At 41.9% G+C, this 25134-nt stretch overlaps 1 protein-coding gene across 1 annotated transcript in view; it reads left to right on the top strand.

The window, feature by feature from the left end:
* PTTG1IP (PTTG1 interacting protein) overlaps nt 1-24849 on the top strand; it is a 51555-nt gene extending 26706 nt beyond the window's left edge. The window contains exons 3-7 of the mRNA XM_073633473.1: nt 13731-13839; nt 17613-17718; nt 18725-18790; nt 19346-19392; nt 22041-24849. Coding sequence (XP_073489574.1) covers nt 13731-13839; nt 17613-17718; nt 18725-18790; nt 19346-19392; nt 22041-22084 — 372 coding nt within the window. The 3' untranslated portion in view covers nt 22085-24849. The remainder of the gene's footprint in view (nt 1-13730; nt 13840-17612; nt 17719-18724; nt 18791-19345; nt 19393-22040) is intronic.
* Nucleotides 24850-25134: the final 285 nt, after the last annotated feature.

The raw sequence follows: 25134 nt of genomic DNA, 5'->3' as shown, positions 1-25134 counted from the left end.
GACCTGTTCGCCTCAAAGGAGAATGCCTTGGTTCCGCAATTTTTTTTCCCTAAGCAATCACGACGGGTCACTAGGAACAGATGCCTTGGCGTATCCATGGAGATTCCATCTCTGCTACGCTTTCCCCCCATTCCAGTTAATTCCCTTAGTATTAAGAAAAATTCAAAGGGAAACGGTACCGGTTGTCCTTATCACGCCTTTTTGGCCAAAAAGGGCTTGGTTTTCAACCGTTCTGAAAATGGCGGTCAGGCCTTATTGGCATCTGCCCCTCAGGCACGATTTACTATTTCAGGGACCAGTAAATCACCCAGAGGTAGCCACTTTGGCGCTCACAGCCTGGTATCTGAAGAGCAGCTCTTAAGGAGCAAAGGTTTTTCCAACCGGTTAATCTCAACGCTATTATCCAGTAGGAAAAGGGTGACTAGAAATATCTATTCCAAGGTCTGGAAGGTTTACAATACATGGTGTAATTCATCTGACCAGGACCCAGGGAGTCTTGTTACCATTCTGGAATTTTTACAGGTTGGTGCTGACAAGGGACTAGCAGTTAGTACCCTGAAGGTACAGGTGGCTGCGCTAGCAGTGTTCCTAGAAAGATCTGTGGCCTCAGATCTGTTGGTAACCAGATTTTTCAGATCCCTTACGAGATCCAGACCAGCACCACTTAAGAAGTTTCCCAAATGGGATCTGTCGCTAGTCCTCCAGGCTCTAACAAGGAGTCCCTTTGAACCTTTGGAAGAAGCGCCACTCAGATATCTCACTTTTAAGTCTGTGTTTCTGATTGCCATGGTCTCTGCACGCAGGATCAGTGAGCTTAATGCTTTATCAGTTAAGGAACCCTATTTATCTATCTTCCCAGATAGGGTTATACTTAGAACAGATCAGAAATTCTTACCAAAGGTAGCTTCAGTACAAAATCGTGTTCAGGACATTGTACTTCCGACCTTCTGCCCCAACCCAGTAGGGGAGAAGGAGACTTGTTTTCACATGTTGGATGTTAGAAGAGTCTTGTTATGTTACTTGGAAAGGACAAAGCTCTTTAGACGTTCAGATTCTGTTTGTGCTATTTTCAGGCAACAGGAAAGGTTGCCAGGCTTCTAAAATCTCTTTAGCAAGGTGGCTGAAGCTAGCCATTTCAGAGGCTTATTCGCATGCAGGTGTGTCTCCTCCAGCAGGAATTTCTGCACACTCAACAAGAGCATTAGCGGCCACTTGGGCAGAGAGCTGGTGCCACCCCTGAACAAATCTGCAAGGCGGCAACTTGGTCGAGTTTTCACACATTCGTGAAACATTACAGGCTGGACCTCACATCTGCTAATGATCAGGCGTTTGGCAGAAAGGTCCTGCAAGCTGTTGTCCCGCCCTAAGGGGGTAAGTCTCTGTTATCCTCTCAGGTGCTGTCCTGAAAGACGCCTTGGAAAAAACCAAGTTAGACTTACCGGTAACTTGTTTTCCAGAAGTCTTTCAGGACAGCAACATCCCGCCCTATTGTATTGTATATACTATGCTGTGACTAACGTATGTGTTTATGTGTTCCAGCCGGGGCCGGAGGTCTTCTCTACTACAACTGAGGTATGGTAGGGAGGCGCCTCCCTTTAAAGTTTGGAGGAAGAAGGTGTTTCCTGTTTCCGGTGGGTGGAGTCGCTATCTCTCAGGTGCTGTCCTGAAAGACTTCTGGAAAACAAGTTACCGGTAAGTCTAACTTGGTTTTTTAGTAATTCAATTCAAAAAGTGAAACTCATATATTTTTATATAGATGCAATACAAGCATAATATGCATTAATTCATGCACAAGCAACCCTGACCAAGTATTGAGTGCATACTATACTGTACATACCGATACTCCTTGTTTAACGACCACTCGGACTTACGACCTGCTCTCCCCACCCAAACGATGCGCTGTACTGTACATCATTGTATTGTAACGAGTTTTCGTTTGTTTTAATTTGCATAAGTACAGAATGTTATTGAGCTGGAGTTGTGTGTATTTTCAAAGTACAGTAGTTAAGAATGCTTAAAATATTGATTACTTTGTGACTCCTCATTTATTCACCAATTAGTTTAACGACCTGGATGTTGGAACAGAACCTGGTCGTTAAGTGAATAGTACCTGTACTTTTCAGTAAGCCAATGTGTCTGTATTAACTTTACATTTAATTAAAAAAAAAAAAAATCAATTTATGAGATACAGAATTTTGGGTTTTCACTAGCTGTAAGCCATAATTGCCAAGATAAAAAAAAATGTTTGCAATATATCAATGTGTAATGCAGCTATATAAAATAAATTTTACTTTTTGAATTGAATTACTGAAATTAGCTTTTTGATACTCTAACTTTTTGAGATGCACCTGTAAGTGCCACTGTAAACTTCATTATTTAGAACTTCTGGATGTATTGGATGTCTTTCTGCTGAGCTCCGTCAATGGCCAGGCAATGTTCCTGGGACCTGTCACCTGTCCCAGAACATGGGAGGGAGGGGCCGCCTAGGCAGTCAGAAGGTGGGACAGGTAAGATACCGACGCCTCGTTCTAAGGTAAGTATTTCATAATGAGCTAGTCTGCAGTGCAGACTAGCTCATTATGTCTTTTTCCTTACAGGCGTATATAAAAAAAAAAAAAAATTCAGCAGGTATACAACCGCTTTAAGCTTGCTTAGGTTTTGACTTTCCTTCCACTTTAATATTGATTTTGTTTACTGAAACTACACCTGAGGGATTGCACTTGTTCCACCTCTTACCTTTTGAGATATTTATCTGTAACCTTGTGACAATACTAGTTTGGCATTCTGAGTGTAATTTCTGTAACTGGAAAATCCAGTAATTGTCTTGCGCCCATGAACTGAAACAAATGGGTTTGCAAGTTTGAAGTCTGTCCCATAGTGTCGGTTCACACTGAGGCAGCACGACTTGCAGCGCAACTGCCTCAGGCAACCTGGACATGACAGGAGCGGCGACATGCAAAACGACTTCTGTATAGAAGTCAATGCAAGTATCCCCCTAAGTCGTACAGTAGCCTTTTTCTAAGTCGGAGCGACTTGCGTCGCTCCGATTAGAACAGCTCCATTGTACAGAATGGGACGCTACTTGTCAGGCGGCTAAGTCGCCTGACAAGCCGTCCCGGTGTGACCTGTATTAAGCCAATAATCAAAAATGTATTGCAGCTTACCAATCTTTGGATGTGGTGGCTGTAAATTTTTTTTCCTTTTTTGTAGGCTTTTTTTCCTCCGTTTTCACCTGATGCTTTGGCCAGTAACACTCCCCAGCCAAACTCCAGCTAACACTATTTATTTACGGTAAATATTTATTTTTTTTTAGTTCATTTTCTTTTGGGGGTAAAAGGTTTTACATGAACCATTTAACACTGACCTATGTGCTTACAGTGAACCAGCTGTCCTACATCTGTAGGACAGCTGGTTCTTTTGAAAAACAGACTGGTAGAATCTCATGATTAAAGATGTAAATAAAGCACAGTAAAAAGAATGAATTCAGTCACCACATCTAAAATTGGTAAGCTGCAACATAATGTTTGCGTTTTTTAAAGGCTGGTTCACACTGGAATGCATGCATTCCATTTTGTCAGTCAAATTTCAGTGAGCTGCCAAATGCATGGAAATACGCCAAGTAGGGCAGGTGCAACTTCGTGCCACACCAAACACTGTTGGTACTGCGATGTGTTTTGGGGGCTGCAGACACCACACTATCTAAATGCGTTTGGAGTGCCTGTAGCAAGGACAATGCATTCCCACGTGGTGCAGGAACGTGCTTTTTTTGCACCGTGTGCTGGTGTGAACGGGCCCTAAAACCACGTTAAATACTGCAGACAGTATAGTATAGTGATGTTTCTATAATAAATTCACATGATGGGTGCTCTTGCTGTATGTAGCAATTGTATTTTTTTTTTTTTTTTATTCCCCAGCAATATATTCTCTAAATGTCTTCCCCAGCAGTCACATGGTTTTCTCAGGTCTTACTCCCAAGCAGAGAGACTCCAGTGTGAGGGGCTCACACTGCTGTGTTTAGATTTGGTAGAGGCTTTACACAGACCATGAAAATGAGAGGGAGATCTGGTGCTGCAGAGAGCAGGCTGATTGAAAATCAATACTAAAAACAGGATCAACTGGGTATTCTACTATATCGAAAAGGATAACATTGCAAAAATCTAGCACAGAAATAACATAGGATCAGTTGGTAGAAGGAAACAAAAATGGTTTAAACTCTTCTGCACTCCACTATAGAGTTGCTTTCAGCAGAGGGATTCTATTAGTATTGCTTCCTCACCCATGACATGGCTGGAAGTGGAGAGAACAGCCAAAATCGCACACTAATAGCAGGTGAGTCAGCGCTCCACTGACGGTCATATAGAGTCTATAGGAAACAAATTCAGGGGGTGGTTGTGGCCTGCCCTCCTTCTCATTCTACCTGTCTGCAGACTCTCCTCCAGTGATAATGTGCGAGAGCCCTGGACGCAGTCCATTGAGACCACTGCTTTCCAGCCGAGCACACCATACAGGTCCTGTATGTAGCCTGCAGCATTTTTACATGTGAGTGATACTGAATAAATTGTTGTTCTTAATTTGCTTATGCTGATCTGGTGCTTTTTTTTTTTTTTTTTTTTTTTTTTTTTTTTTTGTATTGTTTGAAAGTGGAGAGAAACCTTATCAGTGGGAGCACAGACTAGTATAAACGTGACTGCTTTTAACTGTTCTTTTAGAAAAAAACTTGAGCTGGCAATTCAGCAGGACCCAGTCAAGATTTGAGTAATGTATGGGCAGGCTAAATGTACACAAGTTGACTGATCATCTTGGGTGCAACCAGCCTGCTGGATTTTACATGTGACTTATGATAGCCCATAGCAATAATCGCTGTGTTCAAAACCCCCCCCCCCCCCCCCCTCTCTCTCTAAGTAAATGTGTAATGATCTGCACTGTGACAGATGCCCTTGAAGGAGTGGGAAATGTTCTCTTCTGTGTTTTATGTAGAAATGCTAAGAGCTGTTTAACCACTTCAATACCAGGCACTTAGACACCTTCCCGCCAAGGCCAATTTTTAGCTTTCAGCGCTGTCGCACTTTGAATGACAATTGTGCGGTCATGCTACACTGTACTCAAACAATTTTTTTTTTTTTTTATCATTTTGTTCCCACAAATAGAGCTTTCTTTTGGTGGTATTTGATCACCTCTGCGGTTTTTATTTTTTGCGCAACAAATAAAAAGACCGAAAATCAAAGTTTGTTTTTTTTTTTTTTTTTTTTGTTAAAAATTTTTGTAAATAAGTACGTTTTCTTCTTCAATGACGGGCACTGATATGGCTGCACCGATGGGCACTCGTAGGTGGCACCGATGCTCCTAAGGGTGGCATTGCTGGGCATCACTGTTATAAAATGGTGCCCATTTTTGGGCAATGATTGGCACTGACTGGGCACATGTGGATGGCCATGGGCTACATACCTGGCGATCCACGTGTGGTCCTAGTGGCGATCCCTGGTGGTCCAGTGTGGTGATCTGAGGGGGGGCTGCGCTGAAAAGTGGGCGGGAAGTGGTTAATAAGTTTAGAAGGGAAGTAAAATTTTCACTAGGGCTCCATATTGGATTTTAAATATTCACTGTGTGTATAGTTGTATCTATATGTATATTCTTCTCTGCACAGATCCATGTACACAAGAACTATAGAAGGAAATGGTTGCAAAGCCTGTACATATTGCATTGTTGACATTTTTTATCATACTGCTATACTGAACACTTGGACAGATTAGAGATAATCAGTTTCCCTAGGAAACCAAGGCACGCAGAGGTAGAAGTTTAAATACAAGCTATTTTGTCATGTTCTTACTGTGTATGAGGCAGCAAGTGAGGCCTTATCCTTTAGGCCAGGTTTACACTGGTGCGACAAACGCTCCGACATTGGGAGCTCATGTCGCATGACGTGTGAAAATCAATGTTTCCCTATGGGAGCCGTTTTAACTGGCCCGATACAAGTTGGTCCGACTTTGAAAATACTCCCTGCACTATTTTGGTCCGACTTTGATTCTACTTCAGCCCATTGAATATCATTGAAGTCGGATCGTCGTCTTGCCTGATCCGACTTTGGCATGCGACTTGTGCTCTGATCTTGAGGGGGAACTCCATGCCAAATTTTAAATAAAAAAACGGCATGGAATCCCCCTCCAAGAGCATACCAGGCCCTTCGGTCTGATATAGATTTTAAGGGGAACCCCCTACGCCGATAAACTGGTGTGGGGGTCCCCCCAAAATCCATAGCAGACCCTTATCCGAGCACGCAGCCCAGGCCGGTCAGGAAGGGGGGGTGGGAGCGAGCGCCCCCCTCCTGAACCGTACCAGGCCGCTTGCCCTCCACATACCCCCCACCCCAAAGCACCTTGTCCCCATGTTGATGAGGACAAGGGCCTCTTCCCAACAACCCTGGCCGTTGGTTGTTGGGGGTCTGCGGGCGGGGGGCTTATCGGAATCCGGAACCCCCTTTAAGGGGGGCTCCCAGATCCCGGCCCCCCGCCCTATGTGAATGAGTATGGGGTACATCGTACCCCTACCCATTCACCTGGGGGGAAAAAAGTGTCAATAAAAAAAACACACTAGACCAGTTTTTAAAATTTTATTAGGCAGCCCCGGGGGTCTCTTTCGACTTGGGGGTCTCTTCCGACTTCTCCGGCCTCTTCTCCCGCTCTCCGGTGTCTTCTGCTGGGCTCCTCCGCTATCTTCTGCTCTTTTACTAGCGCTGGCCCGGTCTTCTCCGTCCTCGTCTTCCGATGTTGACACGCTGATCTCTCCTGCTGTAATACCGTGTGCGCAACGACTTATATAGGCATGGGGCGTGGTCACCGGGTGATCACCCCGGATTGTTAACCTATACAGGTGACTTTTGACTTCTATTTGTATTAATGTTGGTGATGCTCTGGTAATCCACAATCCCAGAGCCTTTTATTTTAACTCCTTGTATAATTTTTAATACTCCTCATATTATTACTTGGTTCTTTATGTATTGTGTTGATGTACAGGAGACTTGCTCCCCCTGGTGGCCGATCCTGCAGTGTGACGTTCCTTCTTTCTCTGCCCATCGGCGGACATGTGCTTTTTCCCTGGCAGGATTGTGCCTCCAGCCATACCAGCTTGCCCTGAACGAGCCCGGGCCTTCTGGCCTATGGGTTCTGCCAGGGCGCACTTGCACAGGAGCATGGAATCGTGCACCTGCGCAGTACGGGTAAACTAACCCTGTGATGTCAGACGCTGCCCTCCAGCAGCGTGCAGTGACGCCTGGAGGGTTGGGGAGCTCTTATAGCGGTTCCCTCAGGACCATTATACGAGCAGCAGTGACTCTCCATGCTGGGCTGATGTGACAGGCGATGGTATGTTCAGGTGAGTGATGTTTATTGTGTGGGGGACATTTTTTCCCTCAGTGTCCTCCCGCTTCCCTTACATCCTTTTCCCCCCTTGTGTCTGTCTTGCAGACCTGCTTTGCCGCTAGCCGGTTATTTTGCTTTGTAAATATTGTTTCTTAATGTACTATTTCCTAGACTACTACTTTCCTGAAGAAGCGGTTCATAGAGGAAACAACCTATACTCCACTCCAATAGAAACTATACGGGTGAACCCGTTAGTGGTTAGTTGTGTGGTGTATACTTTTTTAAATATTTTTGTATGGTTTTTCTATGTAATAATAAAATTTTGAATTTTGTCACTGTATCAGTACCGAGATAGTCCATTCAATCTTTTTAGGTGGTTAAATGCGTTGGTCAGCTTCAGCAACTGCCCCCATATTTCCACCTCCCCAATCTTCATGTCAATTTGGATGATGGTATTATGGAAAAAAATCCTGCGAGCCACAATTATCCAGTGCCTTAATGGAAATTCAACCAAACAGCTACCCGGCTGCAGGCGCAGATCACGTATTCATGACCGTGCGATAAATGATATATGAAAAAAATGCGCCGCGCCTAGGGGTATAACTGTAAATCTAAGTACAAATCATAGATAATAAAGAGTGCAAATCAAATAGAGCCTAAAGCTCTGATCACTTACTAAGATCACCTGCTGTGTGAATCCTAAAGCTCTGATCACTTACTAAGATCACCTGCTGTGTGAATCCTATGAACAAACACACTAACAAATAACTAGTGCAATAAAACACAAAGTGCAATGTGCATAGAAAAACGTAATAAGATACAATCCACAGTGATTAAAATATAATCATTCCTAATAAGGTGTATATGCTAAAAAATGTTACACATATGTAGATCCACTGTGATTAAAATGAAAAAGAAAAAAAAAAAAAAAAAAAAAAAATTAAATAAAACAATATATATATTCGTAAAGCACAAACAGAGTAAATCAATCACATGCATGGGCGAATTGAAACTATAATCGCCCTAATAAAGGTGTTCAAATCACATCCGTGAAAGAATCTTCCAATCCAGTAACATAAAGTGACCAAGTTCAAATAAAAGTCAGTGTAATGGTGATGGTTCAAAGAAAAAGTTCCGGTTTTGAATCAAACGTGCCCAAAGAAAAACATGCTGTGAAGTGCCTTGGTGACCCCCAATGTGATTGCGCTCACCTTGGAGCGTGTGACACAGGTTTTAATTGTGTCAATACATGCTTTTGGAGCCACCCCTGGGCTCAGTATTAGGTACAGCTGATTCCCACACTAGATTCTTTATGGCTCCACTCACATCAGACCATATAAAAGAAAAAGGCTAATATAGTATAATACCGTAGGATACTTTTATTAAAATCACATCCAATCCCCACATGGGGTACTCACACTTAGTAAGTGATCAGAGCTTTAGGCTCTATTTGATTTGCACTCTTTATTATCTATGATTTGTACTTAGATTTACAGTTATTCAGTTACACCCCTAGGCGCGGCGCATTTTTTTCATATATAATTTGGATGATGGTACTTCTATATTGTATATTCTCTATCAACATGTGAGGCTATACTCTAATCTTGGTCACTTTATATCTAAAGCCATACTCTATCTTCCTTTGTGTGAATGGAGACATTTGTTTTTTCCTGGCTGGGGGAAAAAAACCTGTATGGCCAGCTTTACGCCTTTTTACAGTAACATTGAAACTGATAATGTGAAGTAAAGAGGAACTGCAGTCTGCTCACATAATACATAACTTGTAATAAAAACATCTTTGCCATTCTGAAGCTTCCCTCCAACCTCTTTGCATACTTTTATATATACTATGATTCTGTACTTGCCAAATAAGCTGCAGAGGTCTCCCTCCACGGAGTCTGGCCACAGCCATTTTAACTGTGGGCAGCTGTAGCCCCCCCCATCAAACTCTCACGAGAGTGAGAGCTTTGCATAATGTCATAAGCCTAGGCTTTTCACCATACAGGAAGTGGGCTATATAAGGTATTTACTGGCAGATATTTACTATCCAAAGGTAAAGGGTGTTGTAAAGGCTCATGTTTTTTTTCACCTCAACGCATCCTATGCATTAAGGTGAAAAACCATCTTGCGGTCACTGGAGTCCTGCATTCGGCCTCTAGTGACACCGAATGCTGGACTCGGGAGAGCACCTCTCCAAGGGGGTTATCTAATGCGGGGAGGAGCCGCCGAGGGGCCCCAGAAATAGATGTTCAGGGCCATTGTGCAAAACGTGCTGCACAGTGGAGGTAAGTATGAAAGTATGACATGAATGTTATTTTTTAAAAAAATAAAAACCGATCCTTTTAGTATCACTTTAAAGCAAGGGCAGATGATTTTATAGAAAGGTTAAAAAAAAATAAATAAATAAAAAAAAAATTACTGAAGGTCTGCTTTAATATAATGGAATCCTGTTGGTTGTATATGTTTAGAACTCCCTTTTGTAACCAGTTCTTCTGTTTGCAATTGGTGATTGATTGTAAAGCTTTGTTCGTGCAAAAACGAGTTGCAGTGGAGACAGGTATGACATGTTTTGTTATGTATTTTTTTTTTTTTTTCAGAGTGGCCCCGGACACCATCTTCTGGGGGCCCTCGGTGGCTCTTGTGGCTCCTCCCAACATCAGATAACCCCCTAGGAGAATCGCTCTCCCGGGGGGGGGGTTACCTTGTGGGTGCGCTCCCAAGTCCATCATTCGGTGTCCATAGCTGCCGAATGTATGACTCGGCATCATTGGATTTGATTGACAGCAGTGGGAGCCAATGGCTCCGCTGCTATCGCTCTATCCAGTCAAGAGCCAAGAAACCCGGGCAGAGGAAGAGCGTGTCCCCGCTGGATGAAGTTCCAGGGCTCAGGTAAGTAAAACGGGGGGGAGAGAAAAGGGGTGCTGGGGGGGGGCAGTCACTGCCTGATTCCTTTAGTGAAAGTAGGTTATATGGTTTCCATTGGTATAGTTCACACCAGCTTGCAGGTCTGGTGCATTACAGTTCCAGAAAGAAAGTAAAACATGCTACATTTCTTCCAGCACCGGACTGTACTGGAAAGCTGTAAAACACATCAAAATCACACTGGAACATGTCCTTAAGGTTAAGGGGGGGGTGCACTGGAACGCATCAAAAACATGCATGCAGAACAGCACCTGGAACGCATCCTGACTGTGTTTCCATGGTGTGAACTGGCCCTAAACCATTCCGTTACTAGTCTGGAGAATTTACAGATTTAACGCTGAGCTCCACCTAAAATGGGGGAAGCTCTGCCTATGTCTCAGATTGCACCCCCACCCCACACCCCGCCACACTTGGCAACTTTTGGGGGGGGGGGGGGGGGGGGGGAGTGGGTACCTGATTTTGACAGGTACCCGCTCCCACTTCCGGCTGATCTCACCATGGTGAAGTCGGCAACAAGTTCGGCCTCCCTCCTTTACCTTCACCCCCCCCCCCCCCACCACCACCACCACTGGGCCATTCACAAAGCGCACCGTGCGTCACCCAGGCGCAGTAGGGAACTGGTTGTGAAGCTGCAAGGTGCTCCCTTAGTGGAGATGGCGGCAGCAGCACCCAACAGCCGTTTGACAAATTGGCTGGGGTGAAGATTCCCCTGGATTCATGGACAAGTGTCCTAATATGAGTCAGCAGCAACAGTATTTGTAGCTGCTGACCGTTTTAAATTACACCTCCCCCCCCCCCCCCCCCCCCCTTTTTTTTTTTTTTTTTTTTTTTCTCAAGGCGCCTGGAGCTCTGCTTTAAGCAGGCAACACCCATGCATAAATTGGGCAGATGAAAAGCACATATTGCTAGGAATAAAAAAAAAAAAAAAATCCCAAGTGTACATGACCAGTACACAAACTAGAACTTTAGGCAAAACTTCTTTTTTTTTTTTTTTTTTTTTTTTTCTAGCATCTGTGTCCCATTTGCAGAAATTTCCCTTCTTCCTATGCTATAGTCAAACAGGAAGTGAGATGAAATCCCTACAAATTAAAGGACATTTCTTGGGTACCCCCAGGACCCAGACTACTGTCCTAATTGAAAGTTTTCCTCTATGGTATTTTTCTGGGGACAACCCCAAAAAAATTTTTTATTTTTTCAATGAATATGGCAAAAAAAGACACATGGGGTGAATCTCCTAACTGTAGCACAGACAACAATAAAAACTGACAGGTGTTCTAATCCCTCTCCACTCTATCCAAAACTAAGAAAACGTGTTTAGCCTTTAGTTATACTTTAAAATGTTAAACCCTCAACAGTAAAATCAGTCTATATGCAGTAAGGCATGCTTGTTATACTCACTGTGAAACTGAAGGGGTTAATCCTGCACGTTGTGTCAAAAGGCTGCTTTTATCTGATCCTCCCCTTTTACTGTCCCCAATTCATCTTTGAAAGGGTGCATGTGATTAGCACAGGGCCAGGCGCACTGTCCAGACAGTCAGGTGACGTGCAGCCTCATAGGACTGTTGGGGGAGAATGAACTACTTTTTTAGTATTTAAAAAAAAAAAAATTGCATTTCCCTGTTCTGTGTACTGTGGGAGATCAGATATAGTGAATGCAAGGTCCTGGGTTTAGTAACACTTTAAGCCCCATCTACCCCGCAGCACAACAGTTTACTTGCTCCCATGTCCTCAGCTGGCTTCATCCTAGCTTTACCCACTTTTTGTTTGCTCTGCAGATCAATATTAATTTACAATTGACTATAGATCAGATAGTATTGTGCAAGTTTATTTGGTATTCTGGTTTCACAGATCTTTAGTGAGTAATCTTTCTGGATGGTCAGTTCAACCCCACCCTGTATTGTCATTTGTACATCTAGTTCCCCCTTATGAGTAGTCCTTTCCATGACGTAGCTAGGTCATGCTGTGATTGTGATAATGGAACCTGTACACAGTGATTGCTGGAGCAATGTTGGCAGGTTATCTGCGTAGTGAATATTTTTCCTAAAGTGTTTTTGTTTTTTTTTTCCTGTAGTGACATGCCGTTACCTTTTTTTTTTTTTTTTTTATTGTATGGATATATCTGTTCTTCATAGACAGTAGTTACCGATATCTGTTCATTAATGTCCAAGTCTGTTTAGAGCTGTACATTAAACCAGATGGAAGGAGTCCCATAATGCCAACGTAGATCTAGTCAGTGGAGATATTATGCCAGCTCGTTCGTTAATTGAGGTATCCAAGATACAACTGCCAGATCGGTATCCACCAGCGCCATTTCTAATTCAACTCAATTTGTCTTTATGGCAAACTTCCAATCTGTCATGCGTGTCATAATTGCTTGATAGTATAGTTTAAAGTTTGATAATGCCCAGCCCCCCTTCTTTTTGGGAGGATGTAAAATATTATGTGATGATCTAGTGCAATGTGCCTGCCAGATAAAATGTGCAAAAATAGACTAAAGCGTTGAGAAAAATCCTCGGGACTCCTAGAGGTAACATTTGGAAGGTATTTAAAACTCAGAGTCATCTTTATAACATTGATCTTCCCTAACCACAAATGGCAAAGGAAAGACCATTTGACGTAGATCTGATTTTAATATGATTAAGCAAGGTGAGATTATATCAAAGTTGGTAAGAATAGATGTAAGATAAATACCTAAATATTTTAGCGTGGATGGTTGCCAAGTAAAGGGAAATTGTGGTTTCAAGATTTCTGCCTCACATATAGGTAGCAAAATATTCAGTTTTTCAGATTTAATCCTATTAACTTTTTAAAATTTGAGTAATTCTTGGTTGTTGAACATAAAAGAACACCTCGTCGGCTTATGCAGATAATTTATGTTCCTTTTCCTTTTACACCATTTATTCATTATTTTTTTTTTTTTTTTTTTTTTTTTTTTTTTTTTTTTCAGATTGAGGCTGCATTTGCACCTGAGTTTTACAAACTGAAAATGCTTATCTCAAAAGTTCCAGAACTCCCAACAAGCAAAATCCCTTTAATTTAAATGGCCTCTGTTCACATCTGAGCGTTCGGTCACCTGAAGCTAGAAAAAAGTACACAAGCTTCTTTTTAAGGCAGATTACAGGCGTTTTACTGCCCTTTACAGTGGTGACCCTTGGACCTCAAAACGCCTGTACAGAAACTCAGCAAAAATGCCCTAAATGCCTGAAAACGATGCGCTCAGGTGTGAATGCAGCCTCAAGAATGCCGGGAGGGTGTGGACAGCCACAGCTTGGGTTACATTCAGTTTATCAAGAATTGACCGAAATTCCCGCAGAGTATCTTTAGTCTCTTGTGACCTGAGAGCTTTAAAAGTAATTGGGAGTCTGCAAACGTATTGTTCATTCGACTTTTATTTTTGGATAGGCATCTAATTTATGTAAATCAAATTTATTTTATTTCTGCCCTCCCTTTCAGTGTCTGTGGTGTAACACGAATAGCAAATGTCTAGATTATCCTGTAAGAAACATCCTGCCTCCCTCATCGCTGTGTAAACTGAGTGACGCCCGCTGGGGAATATGCTGGGGTGAGTAAACATTTATTTTCAGTCAGTTTGTATACATGTGTACATTTTGTAGGTTTAAAGCAAGTTTTATGCCACTGCTTTTAATATTTTTAATTATTCCAATGTGTCCATAAGTACTTAGCAGGGAGAGTGTTTGGTAAAGATTTTGGTGTCCTTTTTGAAAGTCCTGACGTGTGAAAGTCGCCTTCATTGTGGGGCAGGAGGTGGTAGAACAAGATGCTGTACATTTTCTAGTGTTAAGGACTGGAACCTGGTCGGATCACAGTAGGAGTCTGGTGTGTCTTCAGTGTTGGGTCCGATTTCAGTCCGAATTTTGGGCTGAATACGGACCAAAAGTTGCACAGGACTCCTTTGCAATTCACACTGCAGCTGCTGCGGAGCTGAGAACCGGATCCATAGAGAGCTGGTCATAGTCTCCTACTATAGGAATTGGATGCGGAGAAAACTTGCATCCAATTCGCAATAGTGTAAACCCAGCCTTTGGGTTGGTACAAGAATTATAGTAGCCACATGTATCACTTTGTACAGGATATATAGAGAGAGAGAGAGAGTCTTTCTTATTGTAAAGTGATACCAAAGCTTCGGTTTTTTTTGCTTGTTTTTGTTTTTTTTTTCCCTTTTTGTTTAAAAAAAAAAAAAAAGTCATACTTGCCTCCACTGTGCATCTCGTTTTTGCAGTGTGGCCCCGAACATCCTCTTCTGAGGTCCCTCGGCAGCTCTCGAGGTACCTCCCCGTATTAGATGACCCCCTAGGAGAAGCGCTCTCCCGAGGAGTTACCTTGCAGGCGCACTTCCGATTCATTTCATTCGGCATCCATAGAAGCCGAATGTATGACTCGGCCTGGGTCATTGGATTTGATTGACAGCAGCGGGAGCCAATGGCTGCGCTGCCATCAGTCTAGCCAGTCAAAGCCCGGACTCCGTGGAGAGAAGGACTGCGCATCCCCACCAAAGAAGCTGAAGGGGTTCAGGTAAGTAAAACGGGGCTAGGAGGCCGGTGACTTTACAACCCCTTTAATGCATTAAGATAAAAACACCTGTGCGTGCCTGCTCCCTCATACTTAGCTGAGCCCCATCTTGATCCAGCGATTTGTTGCATGAGACACGGCTGTCCAGAACTCTCCCTCCTGATTGGCTGAGGCAAACAGCGAGCACCATTGGCTCGGCTGCTGTCAGTCAGTGAGCCAATGAGGTGAGAGGGGACAGGGCCAAGCCACAGCTCCCTGTCTGGACACAGAGCAGCAGCTTGTCTCTCCCTCATTTGGCTGACAAAGGCACAGGCAAAAAAGGATGTCCTCAGGTGCCCACTATCCTCCTTATTCTTTTGTCATCTGTTGTTGAAGCCAGCAGCTAGGCCACACTATGCCTAAAGTTGTATTGGTGCACAATAATAACCTGTGGCATTGTGTAACAAAAAGCAGGCTTGATCCACCTCCTGGATTAACAATTTTTGGGCAATTTGGGGCAATTTTTAGGCATTGGTTTAGAAAAGCAAGATCACTGACCTTGCTGTGCTGTCAGGTAGTTTTCTGACTGAATGCTGATCTTTTGGTAGGTTTAAATGGTACATTTTTATTTATCTGTTTGCCTGGAGTTTAGCTTTTAAATTGTCATAACATGTCTTGCGCACTTTTTCTCCTTTTTTAGATTAGTTGTTTTGGCTTTGGCTTTGGATGTTAACAATTTTTAATCATTCCTTTTTTAGTTTGGATCTGGTTTTTGTAGCTTTGGGTTGCATAAAATGTATCTTTCTTAGAAAAGTTAGTTGAGCCCTTTGGCTAATGTCATGTGCTCCCATATGACTTGGTTTAAGCATTGTGAGGCCCAGCTTTCCTGCCGCATTCTGTGGAATTAAAGATGTATATTGCTGTACTTAGAACAGAATCACAATCTTCATTTTAATGAACTTTGTAGCATTATGTATTGTGGTGGAAATGTGACGCTGGAATTAAATCCAGCCTTTCTTTTTTTAAAAGGGGTTAATTTTATTTCTTGAAGGCATGAAAAGGGGGGGGGGGAGGTAGTAGTCTACAGAGCCACATTGTCATTGGCACAATGATCTTGCAATAGGCAACTGGCTACGTAGAGGTATAGAAAAAAGCTCATGCCTACAGAATAATAGACGTAGCTAACAGGACTTGCTGGTTTACATAACCTAGGTAGCAATTATATGAACAGAAGTAAAAAAAAAAAAAAACTCGTACACAGTACTCGAACTAGCTATATCTAGTCATACAGTGCATCCGGAAAGTATTCACAACCCTTCATTTTTTTCCCAACATTTTATGTTACAACCTTATTCTAAAATGGATTGAATTCATTATTTCCCTCTAAATTCTACAAACAATACCCCATAAGGCCCAGTTCACACTAGATGCAGTTCCGTGCGCTTTTTTACTACACTAAAAATGCATGCACAGTGTTTTCCATGTATTCCAATGGTTCTAGTTCACACCATGCAGTCAGTTTAGTGTGCAGAAACTGACTGCATGGTGTGAACTAGAGCCATTGGAATACATGGAAAACACTGCATGCATTTTGTGCAGAAAAAAATTCACGGAACTGCGTCTGGTGTGAACTAGCACTGATGACAATGTGAAAGATGTTTGTTCGAAATCTTTGCAAATTTAATAAACAAATCGGATGTACAAAAGTATTCAGTCTTTGCCATGACGCTCAAAATTGATCTCAGGTGCATCCTGTTTCCACCGATCATCTTTGAGATGTTTCTACAACTTGGAGTCCACCTGTGGTAAATTCAGTTATATGGACATGATTTGGAAAGGAACACCTGTCTATAAGGTTCCACACTTAACTGTGCATGTCAGAGCACAAACTAAGCTACGAAGTGGTGGGAGGGGGGGCACAATAGTGAAAGTTATAGACTTGTCTCATCCTAACTTTTTCTTTTTTTTTTTTTTTTTTTTTTTTTTTTTTTAAATCGATGCTAAACACTGTTTAATTTTACATTGCTCCTATTTCTGCATATCCTCCTTAGTGGGGATACATAGGGGGCTCAACATCCAAATCGAATGTTTTTGCCCCGTAGATAAGGTTAATTATAAAGGAGAATGAGCAGAGCGTTTGAGTCGGGTAAGATGTTGCACGTAGGGGAGCAAATCCATAGTGGCCAGGGCATAGTGGATTCCTGATGAGGCTTTGTACGTCTTTGATTGGCATGCGTACTCTGAGTACATTTCCATCACCATAAATCCACATAGTCAGTCATAGGCTCCACACCTATTAGTAAAAAGACTCTCTTGGCCGTAGTCTCCCCAGGGCAGGGTGAGTTAAAATCGCCCAGGAAAATGGTCTGAAAATTGTGGCCTCTGCTACAACTTTTTTTTTTTTTTCTTGCTTTTTGGGAGCGATTTGCCGAGAGGGAAGAAAAAAAACCTTAACTCCTAACTGCTGCTAAATGCTGGCACAAACGCTATGAGCGTTTCCCCTTTTTTTTTTTTTTTTTTTTTTTTTTTTTTTGTGTGCATCGAGCCTTAGGGCCACTGTAGCAAGTGTTAAAATACCCAGTGTCTGCGCACATTTGAACCACAGCTCTTGTAGCATTGGTCAAACTTTCCTACATGCTGACTGTACTGGATATTTTACCTGTATCTATAGAGGCTCCAGTTTTTATCTGATCTTGATGAATGCTCTGTTACAGTGAAAATTTTAAATGGATGATCAGGGCATGGCCGTGTCATTTTGGAAAATGTATGGGCCCTTTGCTTTAGAACAACTGTAAAGTTGTGTGCTTTGTTTTTTTTGTTTTCCAGTGAATTTTGAAGCTCTAATCATCGCTATGTCTGTGGTTGGAGGCGTTATTATTCTGTCTCTGGTTGTCTGCTGTTGCTGCTGTTGTAGGAAAAAGAAGAACCGAAAGTAAGTATAGTCAGATCACTGTGCTTCAGCAAACATTCACGCAAAGTCACTTTGTTTGCAGAAATGACTGCTGTGCAGAATGTTTATGGTTCCAATGAGACCCTGTGTTGTTCAGCCGTCTTCACCCACCCCCCCTCCCCCCAGCTGGCGTCTGACATCGCCAGATGAGAAACCTCACCGCATGCGCCGAGCCTGGGCATCGCTTGCCCTACTACATGACCCAGAAGACAGCCTGGAGGGAGGGTGAGTGGGGAGGTGCTGAGATGGAGAAAAGCATGTCTGGGCTGGCTAACCCCAGCACCAGGTGGAAACGGAACCCCCCGTCCCCAGGTAAGCAGAAAGTGCCGCCTTCTCCAAATTGACTGGTGAACCTCCAGTCTGTGCAGCATCTGGACCGTGAATACAAAGCTAAGACACAATGCAAAATCCACTGCTACATTATCAAATTCAATATATACATTATTTGCTAAAGCAATATTTAAGAAATAAACGTATTCATTTTCAAATATCTGTATTGCTATTCATCAACCACCTGTGTGCAGCAGCTCCCCAGCCCCCCAATACTTGAGCCCCATCTCGGTCCAGCAATGTGCATGATTAGCGGCTCTCCCAGGTCTTTTCCTCATTGGCTGAGACAGCAGTGGAAGTCATTAGCCCCTATTGTCCAGTCACAGCCAGTGAGGAGAGGGTGGGGCCACGCCATTTCCATTGTGTGAATGGACACTGTGCAGCGGCCCGGGAGCCCCCAAAGCAAACTGCTTGCTATGGCAGCACTTGGCAGGAGCACCAGGGTGGGACCCAAGAAGTGGATATAGGTGCTGCTATGTACAAAACCACTGCACAATGCAGGTAAGTATAACGTGTTTTAATTTTATCTGCTTTTTAATATCACTTCAAATATTCTACGTGCATGCAGATCTGTGATAGGTTGAATCCCTTGTTTACGGGCACATGCAGTTAAAATGTGAGTAAACCACAATTGATTATTCTTCTGTTCTTTGAACAGTACCAGCTTGGACACCGAGAGATCAATGAGAGAAAATGAAGAGCGAAAAGTTCGCCAGGAAGAACGGTAAATTAAAAAAAAAAAAAAAAAAAAAGTTGTTTGTGCAGTTGGCTGCCCGTAGGTAACTATAAAGACTAAGTGCAGAATCTAACATACACACAAAGTTAACTATGCCTAAACTCTTTTCTTCAAAGAAGGACTAAACTCTGCAAACTGTGCTTGGAAAAAGACAGCTAACTAGTCACCAGTGTTTGCTTCTAGTGTTCCTGAAGCTGAGCTGTCCCTAATTTTGACTCGCCATGTTTTTTTCTGCACGGTCTGTGTGGACACGGCCATCTTTGTAGAGGCAGGACATCCTCATGTCAGAGCCTCAAGTGAGTACCACAGTAGTTTCATGACCAAATCCCATATTAAATCGTGTGAGACAAGCAGTGCTTTGGATGATCTCAAACTGCTAATAAAAAGCTATACAGAACAGGAGTGCCCTATTTTTAATTCGGGTCCACGTAAATGCGTAAACCTTTTTGAATAATTATGACACTTATAAATTTTCTGTAGTAGTTTGTAGTATATCGAAGTGTATCTAAATTTTTTTTTTTTTTTTTTTTTTTTTTTCTCTAGGAGGACTCAAATGAAGAGCAGGCATGATGAAATAAGGAAGAAATATGGTAAATGTTTAATTTGCATGGCTCAGCGGTTTATTGGGATTTGATTTTCCATGCACCACACTATGGGGAAAATAGTCCATTTACTTTGTTTTTGCTACTGGAAGTATATTTGTTTTTATTTGTTGTCGCTGTTCACTTTGCATGTGCCTTTTTAAAGAGTCCCTGTTTATTTACTGTTGCTCCAACAGCTGTTTTTTTTTCCAAAGTGATTGCTTTGAAAGGGGCTCAATCCCATTGCTCCTTGTGCATTTGACACCTTCAAATGAGGATTTGTTTCCATGTAAGTGCAGGCCTAGCCTGAGCCTGGTGCTGCCAAATTATTTATCTTCCACAAATGCTGAGACTTCACATACTGCATTTAGACACTTGTATTCCCAATGTCTTCATTTCTGTTATAAAATTTTGCAAATAATATGGCTTCTTGTACACTGCTGCTGGTAAACGGAAGTTTCGGAGCAGTTGGGCATTTTTTTTCAGCTGCCCTTGAACTCTCTTAAATGTTATCTTATCAGTAGTTTCTAGGCAGTGAAGTTTAGAAGCATTTTTTGGAAAGCAAAAAATGCATTCTGGATATTCAAAGACATTTGAAACGCCAAATGCCTGTAACTAGGGGTGCACCGCATGGGTTTTTTGGTGCCGATACCGAAAATGAAAAATACACTAAGCCGAAAACCAATACCAAAAATGACTGATACCGAAAATGACTGTTTTTAAAAAATATTTTTATACAGGAGATGGTCAGAGACTGGGGATGTGGTACAGGAGTTGGTCAGACTGGGGACGTGGTACAGGAGATCAGTGCAGCCTCACCAGGTTCCTTTAAATGCAGCCTGCCAGTGCCCATCATGCAGCCTACCTTAGTATGTCAGACAGGATCAGAACAGGGCAGTGTTAGCAAGGTAAAGCCAAGAACAGTGCTACATTTAGCAGCGCTGTTTGGGAGCTTTTAACCCTCGCTAGCGGCCGAGGAAAGGGTTGAATGCGCCCTAAAAGCGCCGCTGCCAAAGCGCTTTGCAGGTGTTTAGACAGCGGTGCCCATTCATTTTAATGGGCAGGGGTGGTGTATACACCACTCCAAAAATGCTGCTTGCAGGACTTTTTTTTTTTTTTTTTTTTTTTTTTTACATCCTGCCAGCGCAGCGCCCCAGTGTGAAAGCACTCAGGCTTTCACACTGGGGTGCAGGGGAGGCATTTTACAGGTGCTATTTTTAGCGCTGGAAAAAAAGGCCTCCCAGTGTGAAAGGGGTCTAAAATATTTTTTTTATAATGAGTTTGTTGCAGTTTTTTCCAAGGGGTGTGTTTGGGGGAAAAAAAATAATTTCTACACAATTGCTAACCCAGTATAAAGATGGGTATAGAGCTGGGAAGGCCTGTTTCCTCTTCATTGGCAACAACTCCCCCCTCCCAGACAGATCCTGTTTTGTCTCGTTCTGTATGTCATGAATTACATTGCTAATCTGTTTAGTTGCTGCTTTTATGGCTTGTATATGGAGGGATGACTGAGGGGTCAGTTTGCTACAATGCTGCTTGTGTTAACTCCAGGGGAGAAGTGGTCATTCTTCAGCTCCCTTTGGATGCCAGAACCTTCTACAGTTAGGTGATGGTTTGTAGTGGGGTGTTTTTTTTTTTTTTTTTTTTTTTTTTTTTTTTTTTTTTTTTGCAGTTTATAAACCTGGCTTACAATATATACAATAATGTGGTGGGAATCCAAGGTTTTTTTTTTTTTTTTTAACCCAAGGAACCCCTAAAATGTTCTGTTCTCTGTGGACCTTTTTCTAAAACCAATTAATTGGGGGTGAGTTGGAAAAATGTCCCTTCCATTGATCTTCAGTAGAAAGAATGCAATCCTCACTTTGGTGGTCAGAATGCCACAGGTAAAGCAAGCTAAAAATATTGGCATCATGCTGCTGACTTTGCCAACTGGTATCGGTACCGGGAACTACGCAGGCACCATCAAATGGGAGGTCCATAAGTTACAGTTCAAAGAACAACTAACAAATGAACCCTGTTTAAAAACGACCAATCTTCTCATTACAGATTTGCTCAAAAGGTGTGGGGGTTTTATTTTTATTTTTTTCCATCAACCAACTTCCTTACATTCTCCATTCCGGGGTCATATTTATAATGCTAGCTTTTTCTGTCTTAGAAGGGTAAGCAAGGTAAAGGCCATTGCCACTGTCCGGAAATCTGTAAAAATAAGAACACCAGCTATACATGTTCAGGCATTTTCTCTAGATCTGTAGGAGTATTTGGCTGGTATATCCAATGAGTTATGCATTTACAGTTTGAGAATGTTGGCATGGTGAGCCCGATCTGCCACCTAGTGGTTAAGCCAGACCTTTACACAAGCCATCATTCAATTGTAGGTTGCTGGTCATGGCAACCAGACTGCTTGTTTCAGCTTTAGTAGACTGTAGAAATGACACTTAGAAGCCAAGTGGTTTCAACAAGCAACAAAAGTTTTCTTGTTGGTACTTTTTTTTCATACAGAAGTTCTGATGTAGTTTGGGTCATTTCTGTTTTACGAAACAAATGTTGAGATGTCCATTATCTTTTCACTTGCTATCCCCATTTCCTGCGAGTGTAGTTTGTGTTTAATTTTTTTACTTGGATAATTCATAAATTCTTATTTTTTGTTTCTCTTCTAGGCTTGTTTAAAGAAGATAATCCTTATACGAAGTTTGATAATTAAGTTTTGGAAGCCTATGTTGCCAACTTCTGTGGACTGTCAGTGATTCTCATACGTACCAATTCTTATTTAATCATTGTCTTGGTGGCCGATTGAGCCAGTGCTTGTATAAATATATAAAGTGCCTGAGATTTTCCATCTTTTTACGCTTGGGTGTTTTTAATACCAAAGCAGAAGGTAGCGATATGTGGAAACCCATTTCAAGCGGACACTATTGGACTGCTGAAAAGTGATCTGTGATTGGTTACTGTGGGTGCCTGCATATTGGTAATATGTATAGCTGTACAGTACACAAATCTTGTTCAGTAAGTGTTCTAGATCAAACCTGCTAATACGTCCTTGGCAGCCTTCATTAATTTAAAGTGGTTGTTAACCTCTGACATTAAAAATGAACAAAGCACATCCCACTGTAGGTTGTACTAACTTGAATCCACAGCTGGAGGCTGGTTCTACTCTGATCTCTCCATCTGTATGACTACTCCTAGTAGATTAAGCCAACATCAGCCTCCCAAAGACAGCCCCCCCAGTGTCCTCTAACACTGCAGTGTGACACAGATCCATGCTCTCTGACTTCCAGAGCTTGGAGATGCTTTGTGAAATCTGAGCATTAGGAGGCTGTAGAGAGTTACAGATAAACAGATACAGCTTATGTATCAGCTGAGGGTAAATGTGGGGGTTTACAACCACTTTAAAAGAATATTGCAAACTTAAATGGTTGCTCATGTTCAAAAGTTCAAGCAACTATGTACTTATCTGTCACTTGTTCAGTTTGTTAGTAGTTTGCCGGAGGCTACACACTTGCATTAATAATTTGGGCTCGGTTCACGCTGCCGTGACTTGGGATCCGACTTGTGAGACCCCAAGTCGTGTGAAATCCCATTTTAGTCAATGAGAGCTGTCTTGGCACTACTGAAGTCACTCCAACTTTAGAAAAGCTTCCTGTATTTAAAGACTTCTATCTGACTTGTGCCCATAGACTTTAATGGAATTTGCCTCCAAGTCAGATCCTCAGCTTAATTGATGTGATTTGTATCCTACTGGAAGATTACACAGGCATTCCCTGAAGTTGCTTCAAAGTCACGCTAAGTTGAGACTTTCAGGTCGCAGCAGTGTGAACCGACCATTCGGCTTAATATTATTTATAGATGTGTTTTTTTGACATTTTTCTTATTCAAAGATCTGATTGCTAGGGTACAGTATTTCTTTTGCCAATATTATAGCTACTGGAAGAAAATATGAGAAATGTATGTGAAGGCTCTTGCCTCCCACGTTAGTAACAGTTCATTTTATCAGAGCTAAGATTAATAGACATGTATATAGGTATGAATTGTTTATTTTGTGTTTGTTTTTTTTTCTCCTATTTTAACACTCCGGTCACATAGAATAGTTTTACTTGTCACATTTGCTTACGGCTGGCTATAATTAATGCAATGTAAAATGACTTCAGTGCAAAATGTCTGAGCATAGACAAACAAACAAAGCAACCAAATCAATTTCTCACTTTTCTGCTCTGGTTAGAATATATGGTGAATACCGATTTTTGATGTTAGAAACTGTCCCTCAACACACTTCATACATGAGGCCTAATATCAATTAACGTGTTTTGAAAAGAAGGCTTCTGTGTATAATAAAAGATTCCCCAGAATGGTAAGGTCTTCTGCTAACATTTTCTTGACAGACCAAGTGCCTCATGAGATTCCTTTTTATCTCTCTATAGTGGAGTTGCCCAATCCTTTTCACATGCTGAGGGTACAAACCAAGATCACTGGAATTAAGGAGTATAGGAAAAGGGGGTTTCCTTCTGCATGGTTTCTTAAAACTCAACTCCAGAGAAACCTGTAGAATATACATTTGAAATACAGACGTGTTTGTAGAATTCACATTTATGTAATTGGTTAGTTATTGGCTGCTTTTGTGATTTCTTGCATTCACCTGTCAGGCTGCAACACTACATAATGAGGAAAATGATTACTGTTTTTCTTGTTCAGTTTTGCAGTTTTCCAAGTCCTCTGTCTTCTCACTAGACATCCAGTCGGCAGTATGCTTGTTGCCACCTCTATACCCTCAACACTGTTCACTGGGCAATTAGTCAGTATTCATGCACTGCTGAATTATTGTCCAGACTGCTGGTTTATTTTTACAGCTTTGCTGCCTTAAGAGTTTTTTGATTCTCACTTTATGCATGGTCTGTACAGATGTGACTCAAACACTTTCCTTTGCACTTTTAGATATTTGTGAATCTTGTGCAGCGCTACACTTATTTGAGCAATCGCATTATGACCACCCACCATAACCTGGTGAGGAAAGGATTCCAGTAGGTGTCTAAATGAGATGCTGTAGCATCTGGCACCAAGCTGTTGATGGCAGATCCTTTTAAGTCCTGTGAGTTGCAATGTGGGGCCTCCATAATTGGACTTATTTTCCCAGCACATCCCACTGAAGCTTGGGATTGAGATTGGATTGGAGTGAGATCTGGGGAGTGTGTATGTATTTACAATTTTAAATTGAAATTATTTTCCTGGAGTTTTGCTTAAGCAGAAATGCTATTATAAATGTTTTTGTTTGTTACACTTGCTGTAGCACAGATACCACCTGATAGTGTGCACAGTTCTGACATTCCAGTGCCTTATTAAAACTTTTCAAACATTTTTACTAAAGGCTAATAGGTTTTATAAATGTATCCATATATTTTGACTTTTATATACTGTATTCCTGGTGCCTTTTCTCTTACCAAATAACTATGCCATTAAATAAGCTTGATCAAATAAGAGGGCTGTTTCTTTGTACACACAAATACTAGAGTTTAGTAGTAATAGCATCTATGCTAGGTTGTGTGTGTGTGTGTGTGTGTGTGTGTGTGTGTGTGTGTGTGTGTTTGTTTTTTTTTTTGTTTTTTTTGACTACCCTTCCTGACATGTTACCCCCACTGCCCATTTCAATAAAAACAAGGAAAATTGTGTGGGGATTTTTTTTTTCCTCAAACTGTATGGTTCCTGCAGCAGTCCAGAATTCTAGAAAGGTGTGTAACCTGCACTGGATCAGGAAAGGCCACA

The sequence above is a fragment of the Aquarana catesbeiana genome, linkage group LG06 (assembly GCF_042186555.1).
Source record: "Aquarana catesbeiana isolate 2022-GZ linkage group LG06, ASM4218655v1, whole genome shotgun sequence".
Lineage (NCBI taxonomy): Eukaryota > Metazoa > Chordata > Amphibia > Anura > Ranidae > Aquarana > Aquarana catesbeiana.
This window is presented reverse-complemented; position numbering and strand designations above follow the sequence as displayed.